At 44.1% G+C, this 13,166-nt stretch overlaps 1 protein-coding gene across 1 annotated transcript in view; it reads left to right on the forward strand.

The window, feature by feature from the left end:
- ANKRD34B (ankyrin repeat domain 34B) overlaps positions 1–12,107 on the forward strand; it is a 15,955-nt gene extending 3,848 nt beyond the window's left edge. Inside the window, exons 2-3 of the mRNA XM_019516949.1 lie at positions 9,206–9,334; positions 9,937–12,107. Coding sequence (XP_019372494.1) covers positions 9,985–11,541 — 1,557 coding nt within the window. The 5' untranslated portion in view covers positions 9,206–9,334; positions 9,937–9,984 and the 3' untranslated portion in view covers positions 11,542–12,107. The remainder of the gene's footprint in view (positions 1–9,205; positions 9,335–9,936) is intronic.
- Positions 12,108–13,166: the final 1,059 nt, after the last annotated feature.

A 13,166-nucleotide genomic window follows, 5' to 3' on the forward strand; every position in this document is an offset into this window, starting at 1 on the left:
TTAAAGACCCCCAGGGTAGGAGCCAGCACCACTTCGCTTGGAAGCTGGTTCCAGATCCTAGCTGCCCTGACTGTGAAGTAGCGCCTTCTGATATCTAAGCTTCAGCTGGCTTATGGAAGGAGGAGGGGTTTAAATTCCCTCCCTGGCCTGCACTGGATTCCAGCTGGGGTCTGCTTGCATGGTGGTGCAGCAGCCCTTGCCAGGCTCTCTCAGAGCTGGGGGTTGTGACTAGGTCCCAGCCTTGGCTGGCTTATAGAAGGGGGCAGTTTAAACCCCCTCCCTGGCCCACATGGGACCCCAGCTGAGGTCTACCTGGTGGGGGCAAAGCAGCCTGTCAGGCTTTTCCCTCATTTGAGCAGGGAGCTGGGGGGCATGGCTAGACTCTGGGCAGCTTGCTGAGGGCAAGGGCGGTTTAAACAGGCTGGGGTCCCATGCAGGCCAGAGAGAGGATTTAAACCCTCTTCCCCCACTCTGCCTCAGTGAGCTGGCCCAGCCACGCCCTTTACCTCCCCCCCCCCACACACACACTGTTCAAGCAGGGAGCAGGATAAAGCATGGCAGGGGCTGCTTCACTCCCACCAGGCAGACCCCAGCTGGGGTCCAGTGTGGGACAGGGAAGGGGTTTAAACCCCACGTCCACCTCAACAAGTTGGCTGAGGCCAAGGCCTAACCACACCCCACACTCTGCTCAAGCAGAGAGTGGGGAAAAAGCCTAGCAGGGGCTGCTAAGGAGTGCCCTTACTCCTCAGCACCCATCTGGGTAACCTACTCCAGTGTTTTACTACCCTCCTAGTGAGAAAATTCTTCTTGATATCTAACCTAAACTTCCCTTGCTGCAACTTGAAACCATTGCTCCTTGTTCTGCCATCTGCCACCACTGAGAATAGTTTAGCTTCATCCTCTTTTGAGCCCTGCTTCAGATAGTTGAAGGCCACTATTAAATCCCCCCTCAGTCTTCTCTTAACTAAATAAACTCAGTTGCCTCAGCCTGTCCTCATAAGTCATATGCCCCAGCCCCCTCACCATTTTTGCTGCCCTCCACTGAACTGTCCAATTTGTCCACATCTTTCTGTAGTAGGAGGCCCAAAACTGAACACAGTACTCCCGACGTGGCCTCATCAGGGCTGAACAGAGAGGAATAATCACGTCCCTTGACCTACTGGCAATACCCCTACCAATGCAGCCCAGGATGTATTAGCCTTCTTGGCAACAATGGCACATTGCTGGCTTATAGTCAGCTTATTGTCCACAGTAAACCCCAGGTTCTTTTCTGCAGAGCTGCTGCCCAGTCAGCCCCCAGCCTGTACTGGTGCATGGGACTGTTCCATCCTAAGTGCAGGACTTTGCACTTGTCCTTGTTGAACCTCATGAGATTTTTTTTGGCTCAGTCCTTCAATTTGTCTAAGTCACTCCGAATTGTAGCCCTACCCTCTGGCATATCTACTACTCCCTGCAGCTTGGTGTAATTTGCAAACTTGCTGAGGCTGTACTCTATGCCATCTTTCAAGTCGTCAATGAAAATATTGAACAAAACTGGCCCCAGGACTGACCCCTGGGACACTCCACTTGATACCAGCTGCCAACTAGACACCAAGCCATTGCCACTCTCTGAGCCTGATGCTCCAGCTAGTTTTCTATCCACATTACTGTCCACTCATCCAGCCCGTACTTCCTTAGCTTGCCTGCAAGAATGTTGTGGGGAGACTGTATCAAAAGCCTTGCTGAAGTCAAGGTATACCACATCCACCAGTCTCCCTGCATCCACTGAGCCAGCCATCTCATCATAAAAGGCTATCGGGTTGGTCAGGGATGACTTGCCTCTGGTGAATCCATGCTGACTATTCTTAATCACCTTCTCCAAGTGCTTAGAAATGGATTCCTTGAGGATCTGCTCCATGATTTTTCCAGAGACTGGGGTGAGGCTGACTGGTCTGTAACTCCTTGGATCCTTCTTTTCCCCTTTCTTAAAGACAGTGAACTCCATCACTTAAAAGCCCTTCTTCTTGCACTGTTTTTTTAGAGGGCATTATTCGTCAAAACTACACATTTCCAAACAATGATTCACCTATCAATGAGAATTAAGGTAAAAAAAATACTGAATCACACTGTGTAACATGTACTTTCAGTTCAGTAGAATAGCTTCTTAAAGTAATTTCAATACAATTATGTTTTAAATTTTTTACCTGTAAGACGGAGTAATGGAAGTCAACTAAAGCAGTGCTGTGGAATGTTCCTCTCCCACTCCCTGTTCTTAACCAGTGATCACTGACAAGGAAACTTATGCTTCTGCAGAAGTCCATCACAAGCTTCCTATATTATCTTCAGCCCATTTAACTCCTTCAAATGGGGTTTTTGTGGAACATAAGAGAGAAGTTGATTTTGTGGTGGCCCTCTCCATAGAAGTGAATATTCTTTGAGGTGAACACTTTGTTTTTGCTTTTTTGGCATACAGAATATTGTAGGATGTCTTTTTCAAAAAAGAATGCTGAATCTCTCCTTGTCACAAAACAGTGAGTTAGAGTGGACACAGTTTAGCATGCATCTGGATTAATGTATACAATTTAAATATCCCTAGAGAAGTTGTTGCATCTTCTTCATCAAAAGGAGTTCAGATAAGCATTTGTCTGGGATGGTTGAAGAACAGCATACACTGCCTGCACTTGTTTAAGGGAATGGACTAGATCAGTGTTTCTTAACCTTTTAAGTAGCAAGTACCCCCTAACTTCTGAAAATTTTAATAAGTACCCAACACTCAATTTTCCAGGGGATTTTATATTTACAGACTAATTTGTGCCATATATTGGAGGAAGGGCTGTGTATATAAGGCTGTGATATGACACATGTCTGATCTGGTGTGGGTTGGGGTGCTATCTTTTACACCAGGGGTGCACAACACAAGAATGTACCTGGGCTAGAGGTGATGTTGGCCAAAGCTAGGAGGGCTTAACCTAATGTCATGCAATGCACAGCCCCCCAAATTATTGTTGAGGAATTTAAAGTGTCACACAATGTGCGGCGCGCCAAATTTTTTGCCATAGTTTTAAAAGGAGGAAGGGGTGAGAGAGACAGGGTGAGAGAGAGACACGGGTATAGGGTGAGAGAGAGAGTGAGACAGGAAGGGGGGAGGGTGAAGAGAGAAAGGGAAAAGGGAGAGAGAGGGGGCAGGTAGCAACCCTAATTGTGGGGATGACCCTTAGGAGGAGGGAAGATTGTGGCTGCTCTTTTTCTAAAAAAGGTAAGTCTGCAGGAGTACTGTGTTGGCAGTGGGTGAAGGGAGTGTTTGGATCTATAGTTCAGAGATAAAAAGACACAAGGACACAGGCAGATGCATGCAGCAACATGCTGAGGCACACACACATGCAGGCAGACATGGAGGCACACACATAAATAGGCATGCAGTAATTCAGAATTTAAGTTTTATTCTTTTGTATTGAATTTTACAACAGTTTTTGAAACAAAACAACACATGAATCATACATTATACATTATAGAACGGTAAAAACAATATATAACTCAAACATTTCTATTAATAAAACTCTAAAAATAGGTATGTTTGTGACTAGAACTGATACTCTGCCTCTCTAGAATTGTTCTACAAATCAGGGATTGGACTGGACTTTTTGCTAGTTTTATCAAAATAAAATAAAAATGAGTTCTCGGAAGAGCTGGATTTAATGAGAAACTTGGGCCTGTTTGGATGACATAAGCATTCCAGATCTTGGTTTTAAACTACTTATTGCTACTATCAGATCATTTTCCAGGCACAAACACTTTTTTATTTTACTTTTTAGCCCAGTCAAGGGTGAGAAACTGACCGCACACAAATATGTTGAGGCAAATGGGAGCAACTCTGTGACAGCCATGTTCCTCTGCTGTGGGTATTCCTGTTTCATTTTCTGCCAAAATGCAGGGATGTCACCCAATCCCATGCTTTGCATCCTCTGCAATGTACTGTCTGTGGAAAGCTCAAAAAGTTTTTCCTTCATGCTTTCTGGAATCCCTGTTTGTGCAATAGCGCCGTCATTAAATTGATTCAAAATCCAGTTTCTGTGGATCTTCATGCTCTTCAACATTAGGGTAATAACGTTCAAAGTTTGACTCCAAAATTTACCAAGTGTTCTTTAATATTTTCTTTCACACTTTCATTCGGAGGGATTTCGTTTTCTTCACAGAACTCTGAGATCTGTGGAAATGAACCAAAATTTCCACACAAAGCTCGATGTTTCCAGAACCTCAACTTTTTTCTAAAAGCTCTTACCTTTTTATGCAAGGTAAATATATTTGTGTTATAACCCTGAAGCTGAAGGTTCAAGTAATTGATTTTATCAAAAATGTCACAAAGATAGGCTAATTTGCAAATCCATACTTCATCTTCAAAATGCGGTAAGAATTCAGATTTCTCTGAGAGAGACAGTAATTTAATTTCTCAACTTGAACAGGCAGTTCAATAACCTTCCACGTGACAACCACTGAACTTCAGTGTGAAGAAGTACAGTAGTATGCTCAGTTCCCGTGTCATGGCACAGCGATTGTAAAAGACGTGAATTCAGAGCCTGTACTTTTAGGAAGTTTACTGTTTTCATGGCCGTTCCCACCACACTGTTTAAATCTTTGTGAAGTCGCTTTGCAGCCAATGCCTGCCTATGGATAATATAATTGTTCCTCTTGATTAAAGGATTTATACCTTTTAAGTGAGCAACAAGACCACTTCGTCAACCTACCATTGCTGCTGCTCTGTCTGTGCACAGACGCACACCACTCCCATGATGATCCATTTTTTTTACAATGTGCTCATTCCAGATCTTAAAAATGTCCTCTCCTGTTGTTTTTGTGTCCAATTCTTTGCAGCCATATATTTGTTCCTGTATTCCCTTGCTCGTCTTTATCATCAATGCATCTGACAAACATAATCAGTTATGCATAGTTGGACACATCTGTAGATTCATCAATCTGTAAAGCGAACTGTTTTTTCTGGATGACTTTTTCTGAAATTTGTTTAATTATGTCTTCTGCCATGTCATCAATTCTTCCTGTCATGGTGTCATTTGAATGTGGGATGGTTTTAATTTTATCTGCTTCTGTTTTGCCAAACATGATTTCAGCGATTCTGATAGCAGTAGGAATCACAAGGTTCTTAGCAATGGTATGTGGTTTCTTCATTTTTGCCACCACGTGTGCGATTTCAAATGAAGCTTGTAGAGCTTGTTTAGGGAGCGCAGAGTATGATTTCATAGCAGCACTTGATTTTTTCAAACTTTCACATTTTCTTGTGAAAAAATCTATTGATTTGTCCATCAGATCACGATGTTTAGTATGAAGGTGCCTTTTCAGAAGGGAAGGCTTCATACAGTGATTAGACAGTATCTCATTACAAATCACAGAGTGGTAATGAAGGTATATCTCTGTTTGTTGTTCACCTGAAAGCCAGATAACTGAGATCATAGCTACGTGCTTTATGAACCTGTGAAGATTTTGTACTTTCACTACTGAGGCTTGGTTTTTTTTAGAAACATGTTCTTCCTGCTCCAACACTTGTTGCACATTTGTCTGGGCACTACCTTCTTCTAAATCTGAAGACTTTCTTTTTACAAGAAAACGATCCATTTTAACACCCTCATAAACAGTAAAATTAGCCCACTTAAATTTAAACACTTAAAGTGGAAACTACAGCAGACAGGGACATGCTTAAACTCTGAGAAACAATCTTTCTCCCCTTTACCGATGAATGACTATTTCTCATAAAGCAGGAGAGTTCTGATGCATAAAAGCTGGCAAGCAAGCGCAGGGTTGATGAATATTGAAAGTATCTTATTTTAGGAAAATATACAGGTTTCCTTCCCATGATTTATGTGGGTTTGGTATATATGAATTCACTCTTATGTGATGACTATTTTTACACCCCCAATTCATTATATGCGAGGTAAATTCACTGTTATGTGATCAGCTCCAGGGCCCTGCTTGTCCCAACTCACCCCAGCCCCTGGGCTGCACCTGCTGTAGTGCAGGCAGGTGGTGTTGGCTGCTTGTCTGCCAGGGCAACTGCAGCAGGGGTTGAGGTAACAGGGAGAAGCAGAGGGTGGCATGGTGAGGTAAGTCTGTAGGGCATGGGTTGGCAACCCCTGAGGCACGTGTGCCAAGTATGGCATGCGAGGCCATTTTGCTCAGCATGGTAAGTCTGTGGGGTAGGGGTCATAGAATCATAGAAGTAGGGTTGGAAGGGACCTTGTAGATCTTCAAGTCCGACCCCCCCGCCTGGGCAGGAGAAAAACTGGGCTCAAATGACTCCAGCCAGGTAGGCATCAAGCCTCTTCTTAAAGATCCCCAGGGTAGGAGCCAGCACCACTTCCCTTGGAAGTTGGTTCCAGCTCCTAGCCGCCCTAACTGTGAAGTGGTTCTTACGGATGTCTAATCTAAACCTACTCTCCAGCAACTTGTGGCCGTTACTCCTTGTTATGCCAGGGGGCGCTAGGGGAAACAAGTTCTCTCCCAAACCCTTCTGGTCCCCCCTAGTGAGTTTATAGATGGTCAGCAGGTCCCCCCTCAACCTTCTCTTGCAAAGGCTGAACAGGTTCAGGTCCTGCAGTCTCTCATTGTACGGTCTGTCCTGTTGTCCCCAGATCATGAGGGTGGCCCGCCTCTGGACTGTCTCAATGTTGTCCACATCCCTCCTGAAGTGGGGCACACAGAACTGGATGCAGTACTCCAGCTGTGGCCTGACCAGTGTTGCGTAGAGGGGGAGGATCACCTCCCTGGCTCTACTTGAGATGCACCTGTGGATGCACGACAAGGTCCAGTTAGACCTGCCAACCATGACCTTGCATTGTCAGCCCATGTTCATCTTGGAGTCAATAATGACTCCAAGATCCCTTTCTGCCTCCGTGCTCTCAAGAAGGGAATTTCCCATCTTATAAGTGTGCTGCTGGTTACTGTTGCCCAAGGGCAGCACCCTGCACTTGTCAGTATTGAAACGCATCCTGTTTTTGTTAGCCCACCCCTGTAACCTATCCAGGTCTTGCTGCAGTCTTTCCCTCCCTACTAGTGTGCTCACTTCACCCCAAATTTTGGTATTATCAGTGAATTTAAACAGCTTGCTTTTCACCCCGTCGTCCAAATCACTGAGAAAGAAATTGAACAGCGCAGGCCCAAGGACCAAGCCCTGGGGGACTCCACTGCCCACTTCCCCCCAGGTCAAATATGGGACAAGCATGGCACATAAGGCCATCCTGCTCGGCATGCCACCACCAGCCTGGGCTCTAGGCAGGTGCTGCCAGCCATGGAGCCTGGGCTGTTCTCAGCAGGTGGCTAGAAAACTGCAAGCCCTGCTGCAAGCAGCCAAGGCTCTCTGGCTGGCAGCAGTTACCCATAGCCTGGGCTGGCTGCAGCCGGGAGGCTGCGAAGGAGCTGCTCCAGGCTCCAGCATCCTGTGGCTCCAAGCTGATGGTGGGGGTGGACCCTGAGGCAGCGCAGCCTAGAAAAGCCCTGTGCCGCCTCCGGCCCCCCACCTGTAGCCAGCTTGGGCTCTGGGCAGCTGCAGCGGGCAGGCTGCAAACAGCTGCACCGGGTTCCGCAGCCCCAGCATCAGCTCCAGACCGGCAATTGCATGCATGCCTGCCCCAGAGCCCAGGCTGGCTACAAACAGCTACACTCAGCTCCGGAGCCCCATCATCAGCTCTGTGCCAGCAGCGACAGCATGTCCACCTCAGATCAGAGAGCGGGGATAGGGTCTAGGGCAGTGCAACCTTCCCCCGCTCTCTGCTCTGAGGCGCACATGCAGTCGCTGGTATGGAGCCCAGGCTGGCTACAGGTGGGGGGGCTGGTGGCAGCACGGGGCTTTTCCCTACGTTCGGCAGTAGCGGGACTGCGGGGGGTAAGCAGCAGCCCCTCTCCTATTGCCACAGTCCATCCCAAGCACCAGGAAGAGCCCAATGCCACCACCAGCCCGACCCGTGCGCAGTGAACAGGGCCCCGAACAGGGAAGGTTGTCACATGGAAGGTTGTGGGGCAATCCCCAGAGCGCCCTGCCCCTCCCACACTCCATGCTGCACTGTGGGGGTCTCGGTCTTTCCTCCCAACAAAGCCTAGGCAGGATAAAAAAGGAAGAAACTTATCTGCCTGTAAGTGGGGAGCATACAGGTATGTGTGTGCCCACCCTCCCCCTCCTGCAGCAGCCTGTGGCCGGCTTGGGGTGCAGGGGTGAGCGGCCGGACGTGAACCTGGTGGTGGCAGGGGGAGTGGCGATACCCACTTGCTGTGGAGGTCTTCCAAGCCCACGTACCCCCTTGCCTGTGTCTCTCATACCCCCAGGGGTACGCATACCACTGACTGAGAAACTATGGACTAGACAACCCTTGAGAGCTCTTCCAATTCTATGATTTTTTTAGAATCATAGAATGAAAAATATAGAAGCAATGATATATTTCAGTGTTATTTGCAGATCAAAAATATGCAGGGAAATAGGTTCCTCACAGCCTCTTACAATATGGTAACAAATCATCAGCTCCCTTTCACAACTGGAGAGCAATCAAAGCTATATGAAAGTGCAAGAAGGTTCCACTGTATATGCTCTCTTTACACTTTATCTCTTGAAATTGCTCTGGAAAGAGGGAGGGGTGAAGCCAGGTAACAGCCACTGGGGCACAACAGACCAGGGATAATTTTTTAGTGCTGGAGGACCTTGATTTCAACAATCTTTGGTTTGACCCTAAGTAATACAAATGTAAAACAGACCTTGATATCAAGAATAGGAACTAATTTAGTCTTATGCTAAGTACAGCTTTTTTCAAATTAAATGCATCTATTGGTGGTATGGTGCTATTATATAAAGAAAGATGTAACCAAAATAATTATTTACCTACTTGCAACTGAAACTAACATCAATATATTGTTTTCAAAATGGAAAAAGAGAAATTTGATAAGGAAATATTTTTATTTCTGTATTGGGAGAAGACTCTTTTTAAAGCTTTTTTTAAAATCATGTCTATTTTTCTTTTACAACTATCCTGATAACGCTAATATTTCTTTTTTCTTCACAGTAGTAACCTCTCATTGGTGAAACACAGGAATAAAGTTTATCATTGATACATACATAAAGAATTGTTCATACATAGTATACACTGTTTGATTTTGTTCAACAGGAACTTATTCCCTAATCTTAAATGTGACTGTGTTTTACTTTTGCTTTTAACAGGTGTTTCTTTTCTTTTAGGGTTGATATTCTATGGGCAGGCACTTGACCGTTCTCAGGGAATGAGCCCTACAATGTGTGGAGCATATTATATTTCATTCCATTGCTGCTGTTTACATCTAAGTGCATTTTCAAAGCAACCCAAGGAAGGTATCGTACATTTAGAAATAGCTTTATTTTTATATTGGATGCCCATACCCACCCTTGTGACAGTTTTCAATAACTATATCTTAATATGGAAATAATTTATTAGAGTTTGGTTTTGATATTTTGCTGCTATTTGGGTTCATTTATACATTTGTTTATTTTTCTATTTTATGGATATTTTACTTTATGGTTCTATGAATGGGTCACTGTGATGTAGTATCTAGTGCTGATACAAAAAAAATATTGCAGGATTAAATTCTGCTCTTTTGGCCATCTGCATAAACCTTGAGTAGCTCTCTAGTCAGTGGAACTGCACGAAAATGGTAATTGAGTGAACAGTCAGTTTAACGTTATTATAAGGAAGTTCAGACTAAGACTATGTTTGGTACAGGTATAACATAGGCTTGCACATGAAAGAGTTGTTCCTTACAGTTGTACCTCTTGTAGAGGTATATCTTTATTGTTTCATATGACTAATTCAGTTTTTGGTTTTTAAAGCTGAGCAATACTTCTTAATGAGAGACACTCTTGTTCACAAAATACTATTAATTGGAGAAGCTAGAGGCTGGTTAATCTTTTTCCTATTCACTTTCTCTGAAAACTAGGTGTTTTCAACAGCTAGGAAAGGAAAGTATAAGTAAAAGACTGGTACAATGGATGAAGCTGTAGAAGTGTCAACTGATGGGAACTCCTTGATAAAAGCTGTCTATCAAAGCAGACTTCGCCTCACGAGACTATTGTTAGAAGGTGGAGCTTACATTAATGAGAGTAATGACAGAGGTGAAACCCCTTTGATGATTGCTTGTAAAACTAAGCATGTGGACCATCAAAGTGTCAGCAAAGCAAAAATGGTTAAATATCTACTGGAAAATAAGGCAGATCCAAATATACAGGACAAATCTGGAAAGACAGCCTTGATGCATGCTTGTTTGGAAAAAGCTGGCCCTGAAGTGGTTTCTTTGTTGCTGAAAAGTGGAGCTGACCCAAGTCTACAAGATCATTCTAATTACTCTGCACTTGTATATGCAGTAAACTCTGAAGAGAGGGAGACCTTGAAAGTTCTCTTAAATGCTTGCAAAGCAAGAGGAAAAGAAGTAATCATTATTACAACAGACAAGTCTCCATCTGGAAGACAAACCACTAAACAGTACTTGAATGTGCCTCCAGCTGACATTGAGGAATGTCATTCTCCAAATGCCTGCACTTCTCCCTCAGAAATAGAACTTAAAACATCTCCATCTCCACTTTCGAGTTCACGTGAAACAGAAAAAGCTCTCTTTAGTTTTAAGGAGCTGGATCACCCAAGAAACAAACAAGATATATCCAATTCAGTTTCTCCCACTAAAAAACCTAATTTAACACATGGAGGATCCAAGTTATCAGCAGTGCAACGTCTGCAGTCTGAGCCTTGGATAAAGAGTTCTCCTTCCTTGTTCCATCAGAATAAAATTTCCTCTTTACAAGAAGAACTTCAGGATATAACTCCAGAGGAAGAACTGTCTTTTAAAATCAATAGTCTGGCTTTATCCAAGAGATATATCACCAGGCACCAAAGTATTGATGTAAAAGATACTGCTCATCTGTTAAAATCCTTTGATCAAACTGGTTCAAGAAAGTTATCATATGATGAGATAAATTCTCAGTCACTTTATGCTGAGGCAAAACATAATCAGAGTGAAATTCCAGTGGATCGGGATTCAGATTCAGTTCAAATGAGTTTTGTTTCAACCCTGAGAAGTATTATTCAAAAGAGAAGCTTAGGGGCAAATCATTACAGCTCCGATTCTCAGTTAACTACCACTAGGAGTCCTGCTACCACAGAAGATAGCAAGTCATTTCTAGGAAAGAAAAGGATTCTTTCTCCATCTTCATCCTTGTTATCAAGTTCCAGGGAATTGTTGGAGAACATACCTCTTGGTCCTCTGAGTAGAAGAAATCATGCTGTTTTAGAGAGACGTGGTTCAGGAGCTCTCCTGCTAGATCATATTGCCCAAACCAGGCCTGGTTTCCTTCCTCCTTTAAATGTGAATCCCCATCCTCTACTTCCTGATATTAATTTTAGCAACAAGATTTCTGGGATGGTTTCTTGTGGACAAAAAACCCTAATTCCAACAGCACCTGCTTTTCCCAAGGAGTCCAAAAGTACAAGAATGTTGTTGAGGAGGCAGTCATTACAAACTGAACAGATTAAGCAACTAGTGAATTTTTGACAACTTATTAAAGTGTTAACAAATCTTTACAATATGTAGATATATACAGCCTTATTCATCTCCAATCATATTTACTACTCAAAGACCTCTGTACCCTATAAACCCTTAACAGGCAGCTTTTGGATGGTCCTCTGTCTTGGGATGAATTTAATTTTTAGATTCAGTTGGCACATCTATGTGAGACCTTTACTGCACAGTTGACTAATAACCTGTGCAATAAACATCTCAGCATCTATACGACCCCATATTAGGCTGGAGTTAACTAAAAAAAAACCCACAACAGCACACACACAGATGCTGGAGGGGATGGCTGGGCATTAGGGTGCTTCAGTCCAGGGGCTGCCTGCCAGCTAGCCCCATGCTGAAGCTCCCTCATGCTCCAGCCAGCCCCTCCACAGCACACTGAGCTGGGAGAAGCAGTCCCAGTCTGATAGGCTGACCTCCCAGAGCCCCCTGCTCGCCAAAGCTGCTCCAACATGGCTCCCCAAGCCATGCATGAATAAACTCTGGATCTTACTGATCCAGAGTTAATTGCTCCTGGGCACCCATTCAGATGGCACACCCAGGAGCAATAAACCCCAGAGCAATAAGCTCCGGAGCTTATTCATGCACAGTAATAGCATGTGTAGACATGTCCAGTGAAGGGAAAAATAAGCCTGCCCAGCTGGGGTTCCACTGCAGCTATTTTCAATGGATATTTGTAATACTGTGTTTTTGACATAAAATTTCTAACAAAATCATAAATACAAGGAGGTAAATCCAAAGAATGAATACTGCAGTGTCTAACTTTTAGGCTCCATGCCTCCAAGTGGAATTCATGCAGCCCTGAATTAGGCAGCTAGGCTGCCTATGCAATGCATAGGGAGAGTTTAGGCACAAACAAATGGGATTCGCAGAACCTAGAACACTAAGCAAGGAGCCATCCAAGCTACCCTAGAAAAACTTAAGCCTCCCCATCCAAGGCAGTTGAGTGTCTAACTGCACTTGGGATTCTCACTCATGAACCCTCTTCTAACCCAGGTCTCTTGAAAAACCCGTGAGAGTTCCTCACAAAATAGCTAGGGTGTGTTTGGGGTTTGTTTTTTTTAAATATCTGCTCAGTTGAGTTCAAGTTCCTCCTCTAAACTCTCTTAAATCCCTACAGAGCATTCAGTTCCAAGATTATTGGATATCCTGAAATGAGCCTCTCTCAAGCTTTATCATCAGAGCTGTTCAGTTTGCTTAAATAATGAAATGTTTGTTCATTTGGCCAGAGAGAAAATGACTTCTTAGCTTAGTGGTTAGGACTCATGTGGGAGGTAGACAAGTTTCTGCTCCATAAATTGCTTAAAATTTCTTGCATAGAATGAAGCAGCTTCACTAGAGAGATACAGATGCCTCTACTTCAGTAGGCTGGTAGTAAGTGCGTACTCCTAGCTTGGGATGATATGAGTTTTAAGTTTCTGCTCCAAACTGGGCAATGTGGGGATTTGAAAAAGGCTTCCATTGCTCAGACAATTGCCTAATCACCGAGCTAACAGTACTGTTCTTTTGTCCTAGACTTATTTTGCTAGAGGTCTCCTCTCAGAATGCTTATTGGATAAGGACTTGAAGATAAGATATGAAGGAAAATGTCTGGTTTGGGA

This window comes from Gavialis gangeticus, unplaced genomic scaffold, assembly GCF_001723915.1.
Source record: "Gavialis gangeticus isolate Ggan-Ray unplaced genomic scaffold, GavGan_comp1, whole genome shotgun sequence".
Lineage (NCBI taxonomy): Eukaryota > Metazoa > Chordata > Crocodylia > Gavialidae > Gavialis > Gavialis gangeticus.